Source organism: Anolis sagrei, chromosome X, assembly GCF_037176765.1.
Source record: "Anolis sagrei isolate rAnoSag1 chromosome X, rAnoSag1.mat, whole genome shotgun sequence".
NCBI lineage: Eukaryota > Metazoa > Chordata > Lepidosauria > Squamata > Dactyloidae > Anolis > Anolis sagrei.
In genome coordinates, this window is record NC_090034.1 from 13,984,914 (window position 1) to 13,992,197 (window position 7,284).

The following is a 7,284-nucleotide window of genomic DNA, read 5'->3' on the forward strand; positions in this document are numbered from 1 at the left end:
CGCTGTCAGCCCTAGCTTTTGCCAACCTAGCAGTTCGAAAACATGCAAATGTGAGTAGATCAATAGGTACCGCTCCGGTGGGAAGGTAACGGCGCTCCATGCAGTCATGCCGGCCACATGACCTTGGAGGTGTCTATGGACAACGCTGGCTCTTCAGCTTAGAAATGGAGATGAGCACCACACCCGAGTCAGACATGACTGGACTTAATGTCAGGGCACTACCTTTACCTTTACCTGCAGCAAGTTGTGAGTTGTAGTTTGGTGAGCTGGCAAATGTGTCATGTTTTTATCAATTGTTATTTAGATGGAAAACTAACCCCAAAATCAATTCCCTGATAAACAAGATCCTCTCAAAGAAGAGACCAGAAATACAATTTTTAAAAAATTGATTTATATATATATGTATATATATAAAATCCTTTTACAGCAAGGCTTATTAATGCCCTTTTTATAAAAATAGATATCACATAATAAAAGTTCTGCACAGCAGACAAGTATCAATGAAGGCCTCCCAAAAGGCCTTTGTTTGTGCAAAGTCTCTCTAGTTGTGTAAACATGATCTTTTGTGAAAATCTCAAGTCTTCATATACAGTAGAAAGATTGCTACAAAAACACATCTCCGTTGTGATCCATATGTTTAAATAAAACGGGGGACAGTCCAGGTGAGGTTTTCTCTTGTGTTGCACGGCTTGCACACTCATGCACGACTGGAACCTCCATACTTAAAAAAACACACCAGGAATAATCCAATGTCTCTTGTGTTGCACGGCTTGCACATTTGTGCACACCACAAACTCCGTATCTGTTAAAACCCAAGGAGCAATCCAGACAAGGTTCCTTCTTGCACGGCACAGCTCGCACACTCAACACACAATTTGCACATTTACTCATGCCTGAAACCTCTGCATATTTGAAAACTCAAGTGACGATCAGACATGGTTTCTTCTTGCGTTGCACGACTTACACACTTCTATGTCTGAAACCGCTGTGTGTTTACGAAAACAAGGAACCACCCAAAGTTTCTTCTTGCTTTGCACAAGTCACCCACGCGTGTATGATGGACACCTCCGAAAGTGAACCATCCAAACAAGGTTTCTTCTTTCTATGACACGACTTGTGTTGCACGACTCGTTTACGCCTGAAACTTTCCGCACGTTCAAGACCAAGAAAGGTGTCTTCTTGCGTGGCACAATGTGTGTGTCGCATGACTTACACACTTGTTTACGCCCAACTCCTTCCACGCATTCAACGAAGACCAAGGAACCATCTAGAGAAGGTGCCTTCTTTCTGTGGCACGACGTGTGTTGCTCGCACGGTGAGCAGCTCGTCATATCTTCTTGCCCGTGCGACTGGCCAATCTCCATTCCACTGGAGAACCTTTTCCGTCTGCTCTGTGGTTTTCCACGAGACGTTTTCACAACCGACTCATCATAGCTTGAAGGGGAAGGCGGCCAGGTAGTCCTTCAGGACGGGATTGAGGGGCAACCGTGCGAGGCCCTCCTTCCCAGCAGCAGCCACGATGCTGCGACGGCAAAGCTCTTGCAAGGGTCGCACTCTCTCCTTGCGCAAGGGCCGCGAAAGCACTTTCCGCGGGGAGGCCACATAGTGTTCCAGCAGCCGGAAGAGGCACTCAAAGCCCTCCTCCTTGCCACCATCCAGGCTGAAGCGGCCGCCTCGGAAGAGCACCCGCACACTGGTGGGACCGGACGCCATGCGGACACTGACGGCGAAGAAGCAATTGTTCTGACGGCTGTCCCGCAACAAGAAGGTGCCCACCGGCTCGGCCCGGAGCCGCTCATGCGCCGCCGACACTGGGAGCGGACCCCAATAGAAGCCGCACTCCTCCAGCAAGGAGCAAGTGCGGGCGATGGCCCCAAAGTCCTCCTGCGAGCGGAAGGTCTGGAAGCGGGGGTCCCGGGGTGCTGCTGGGCGGGGGGCCGCATGGGGCGCAAAGGGCGGTGGAGGTGGAGAGATCCCATGCTCCGGCGTCAGGCCGCCATGTGCCACCATCCTACAGTCCAGGGCCGCCGAGGGAGTGGGCGCCCATCGCGTCCCCGAGAAGGGGGCCAGGAAGACGGGGGTCTCGCCTGTGGGAAGGAGAAAAGAGGAAACGTTAGAAGCCATGCCAAAAGACACTTCTTTGCTTGATTATATGATTTATTTATAGGCTGCTTCTCTCTCCCAAAGCGCCTTCAACCAATGTTTACTTGCATCATCAATGCACCATGTTAAAAGTCATGCTATGTCATTGTATTGTTTATATTAAGCATGGACCAACTTGGGCCTTCCAGGTGTTTTGGACTCCAACTCCCACAATTCCCAACAGCCTTGGGCCCTTTCCTTTACCCCCTCAGCCGCTTAAGTTGGCCAATGCCTGGTTAACATGCTGCTTTTCTCCCCAAAGAGGCTTGCAATATAAGTGGACCATGCATAAAAGCTATGCTAAGCCACCTGCTTGTATATTTGATTTATATTTTACTCCCCAACGGGGCCCAAATATAAATGGACCATGCATAGAAGCCTTGTTAATCCACCAGTTTGTTTATTTATATGCTGCTTTTCTCCTAAATGGAACTCCAAGCTCCTTGCAATATAAGTGGGCCATGCTTAAAATAATTTTAATTATTATGATGTTTATTTACACCCTGCTTTTTCTATACACAAGGAGACTCAGGCTAAGTAGTCATGCTAAGCCACCAGTTTGTTTATTGTTTATATGCTGCTTTCCCCCAAAATGGCTTGCAATACATAAAAGCCATTTACTTGCAATATCAATGGACCATGCATTGACTTTCAATATGTTGCTTATTTGCAATACCAATGGATCATGCATGAAAGCAATTGACTTGCATTATGTTGTTTACTTGCACTATCAATGGGCCATGCATAAAATCCATTGATTTGCAATATATTATTTACTTGCACTAACTGGCTTGCAAATATTGTTTACTTGCAATATCAATGGACCATGCATGAAAGCCATTGACTTGCAATGTATTGTTTACTTGCACTATGCATAAAAGCAACTGGCTTGCAAATAGTTGTTTATTTGCAATATACTATTTACTTGTTTATTTGCAATATACTATTTGCAGAAAAGCAACTGGCTTGCAAATATTGTTTACTTGCAGCATCAATGAACCATGCATGGAAGCCACTGACTTGCAATGTATTGTTTACTTGCACTATGCAGAAAAGCAACTGGCTTGCAAATAGTTGTTTATTTGCAATATATTATTTACTTGCACTATGGATACAAGCAACTGGTTTGCAAATATTGTTTACTTGCAACATCAATGGACCATGCATGGAAGCCATTGATCTGCAACATATTGTTTCCTTGCACAATCAATGGACAGTGCATAAAAGCTATTGACTTGCAATATACTGATTAGTTGCACTATCAATGGACCATGCATAAAAGCTACTGACTTGCAATATGTTTACTTGCACTGTCAATGGGCCATGCATGTTAAAAACCCATGTTAATTTACCAATCTGCTTATTTGTATCATTTGAAATAAATAATTATAAATAATGCATTTTTTTATTAAAACAGGGTCAAACTGCATCCATTCTGACCCACCCCTTGAGGAAACTTCCGCTACCAGCATCCGATTTGCATTGGCGGTTAAAGTAAACGAAGAAAAATTCTGGGCAGTCCTTTTGCACCTACAGTTTTGACACTCTAGGTTCAATGCAGTTTGGAACCACTGTAGCTCACCAAGGCTCAATGCAATGGGATGCTGGAGTTGCAGCACTCTTTCAGCAGGGAAGGCTCTCAGGAAACTACAACTCCCATGATCCCATAAGACTGAGCCATCCAAAGAGAGGAAAGAGGCTTCTCATGCCTTGCATTTTGGGGGCGTTTTATTCCAGCCAAAAGCCCTAATAATAGTAAGTGTCCTTTGTGGAGAAAAAAGGGGATATAAACAACAACAACAAAATGTGAGCAACAGCATAAGGATTACCCAGGTCTCTTTGACTAATGCAAACTAACCTTCTCTTGCAAAATCTTACAATAATAATATTAATAAAAATAATAATTTGGTGTGAATTTTCCAAGCTGTCTGGCCATGTTCCAGAAGCATTCTCTCCTGACGATTCGCCCTTATCTATGGTAGGTATCCTCAGAAGCAATGAGGTCGGTTGGAAACTAGACAAGGGAGGTTTATATAATAATAATATAAGATCTCCTTGCCTTTAGTGCAAACAAATATCCTCTTGCGACACCTTACAATAATAATAATAATATAATTACTTATTATTATTATTATTACTATTACTATATAATATAATTATAGTAGTGATAGAGAATATTAGTTTGCAGTAAAGGCAACCCAGGTCTCCTTGCCTTTAGTGCAAACTAATCTTCTTTTGCAAGACCTTACTATAATAATAATAATAATAATAATAATAATAATAATAATAATAGGTCTCCTTGCCTTTAGTGCAAACTAATATTCTCTTGCAAGACCTTACTATAATAATAATAATAATATAATTACTATTTTTTATTTTTATTACTATTATTACTATTAGTATTATTACATAATATAATTATAGCAGTGATAGAGAATATTAGTTTGCTGTAAAGGCAACCCAGGCTCCTTGCCTTTAGTGCAAGCTAATATTCTTTTGCAAGACCTTACAAGAATAATAATAATAATAATAATATAAGGTCTCCTTGCCTTTAGTGCAAACTAATATTCTCTTGCAAGACCTTACTATAATAATAATAATAATGATAATAATAATGATAATAATAATAATATAGCAAGGTCTTGCAAGACCTTACTTTAATAGTAATAGTATAGCTACTATTTATTATTATTATTATTAATTATTACTACTATTACTATTATTACATAATATAATTATAGTAGTGGTAGAGAATATTAGTTTGCAGTAAAGGCAACCCAGGGCTCCTTTCGTGCAAACAAATATTGAGACCTGGGTGAAACCCTTGTGCCGGCAGGACTGAAGATGGACAGGTCAGAGGTTCGAATGCAAGGAGAGCACGGGTGAGCTCCCTCTGTCAGCTCCAGCTCCCCATGCAGGGACAGGAGAGAAGACTCCCACAAGGATGGTAAAACATCAAAACATCCAGGAGTTCCCTGGGCAACGTCCTTGCAGACGGACAATTCTCTCACACCAGAAGAAACTTGCAGTTTCTCAAGCTGCTCCTGATACAAAAAACTCAATAATAAAAATAAGATAATAACAATAATAAGCCATTTTATTATAATTTCCCAGAGTTTAAAGCTGGCTACTTATATCCTGGTATGATCAGACTGCAGATTGCAGACAGGTTTCCTTTGTGAGGCTGAGAAAGCGTGACTTGCCCCCAAAGCGACTAAGAATCCCAGCAAAATGAGTGTTTATGTATCTGTGTGCATACACACACACAAGTACAATATAATAAAAAAGTTCTCTTTGCAAAAGGTCCCAAATGCAGATCAAGGGGGCTCCTTAATCCGAATCAACCGTGCACAACACTAACAAGACTGCATTCCAAGCCCTCCTCCTCCTCCTTCCCCAGGCACTTCACCTCAAATGACCCAACAACAGACTTCAGGATTCAAAAACTGGATCACGCCCGAATCCGGATTTTTCTTTGAGAGGGGAAGCACTTTAATCTGAATCAACCCGATTCAAATCAAGCCCCTTCCTTTAATCCTAATCAACCAGTCCTAATCAAGGGGTCTCCTTTAATCCTAATCAAGGCACCCCTCTTAATCCGAATCAAGCAGTACTAATTAAGGGGACCCCTCCAATCCGAATCAGGGTGTCCCTTTCAATCCAAATCAACCAATCATTAAGGTACCCCTCTTAATCCGAATCAAGCAGTCCTAATTAAGGTGACACCCCTCTAATCCAAATCAGGGGGGTTCCTTTCAATCCGAATCAACCAATCCTAATCAATGGGGACCCCTGAATTCGAATCAAACAGTCCTAATCAAGGGGTCTCCTTTAATCTGAATCAGATAGTCCTAATTAATTGGACCCCCCTCTAATCCGAATCAGGAGGGGTTCCTTTTAATACGAATGAACCAATCCTAATCAAGGGGGACCCCTTAATCCGAATCAAACAGTCCTAATCAAGGGGGTCTCATTTACAGTCCTAATCAAGGGACCCCTATTAATCCGAATCAACCACTCCTAATTATCGGCACCCCTCTAATCCGAATCAACCAGTCCAAATCAGGGGTTTCCTTTTAATCCGAATCAACCAATCCTACTCAAGGGTGCCCCTTAATCCAAATCAACCAATCCTAATTAAGGGGACTCCCCTCTAATCCGAATCAACCAATCCAAATCAGGGGGTTTCCTTTTAATCCGAATCAACCAATCCTAATCAAGGGTGCCCCTTAAACCGAATCAACCAGTCCTAATTAAGGGGACCCCCTCTAATCCGAATCAACCAATCCAAATCAGGGGTTTCCTTTTAATCCGAATCAACCAATCCTACTCAAGGGTGCCCCTTAATCCGAACCAACCAGTCCCTATTAAGGGGACCCCCCTTCTAACCCGAATCAACCAATCCAAATCAGGGGGTTCCTTTTAATCCGAAGCAGCCAATCTTAATCAAGGGGGGGGGCGACTTTAATACGAACCAACCAGTCCTAATTACGGGGACCCCCTTCTAATCCGAATCATCCAATCGGAATCGGGGGGGGGGGTTCCTTTTAATCCGAATCGAGACATTTCCCAGCCCGAAATGGCCCTACATAGAGGGGGAGGAGTCTGGATCCGGCTCGAGGGGCTCCTGAATCCGAATCAATATCTAATTATACATAATTATTACATAATAGCAATGATATTTAATAATCCTCTGTCTCTGTTTTCACCTTTCTTTAGTTCCGGCTCAAGGGGACCTTGGAGTCCCTGCTTCTTTCGCTTCTGGGTCCGAGTTCGGGTCCGAGCCAAAGCCAGCACGGGGCCCGAGAGTCATCCCCCTCCTCCTCCGCCTCCTCCTCCTCTTCCTGCGGCGCCTCCGCTCTCATGACTCTGCCTGCCTTTTAACGCAGCGGAATGGCTTTTGCTCTCCTGGCCACGCCCCTTTTCCTGTCAATCAGGCGGGCAGGGAAGGAGAAGGGGCGGGACTTTCGCTTTCAATCTCATTGGTCAATTTTGGAGAAGAGGGAGAGGGAGGGGCTGCCTGGCTCCAAGGAGGAGGAGGAGGAGGAGGATCCTATGGACAACTATTACATATACTATACTAGCATTCCCCTGCCAGGCCTTGCCGTGGCCCAGTCTGGTGATTTGGACAATAAAGTGTTG

General features: G+C 43.5%; 1 protein-coding gene across 1 annotated transcript; it reads right to left on the bottom strand.

Moving 5' to 3' along the window:
* Nucleotides 1-374: 374 nt before the first annotated feature.
* LOC137094820 (suppressor of cytokine signaling 1-like) lies at nucleotides 375-7,031 on the bottom strand. The gene is made up of 2 exons (XM_067460682.1): nucleotides 6,852-7,031; nucleotides 375-2,087 (listed from the first exon to the last, which is right to left on the bottom strand). The coding sequence occupies exon 2, from the start codon at nucleotides 2,008-2,010 to the stop codon at nucleotides 1,429-1,431; it is 582 nt and encodes a 193-aa protein (XP_067316783.1). The 5' UTR covers nucleotides 2,011-2,087; nucleotides 6,852-7,031; the 3' UTR covers nucleotides 375-1,428.
* Between the last annotated feature and the right edge of the window lie 253 nt (nucleotides 7,032-7,284).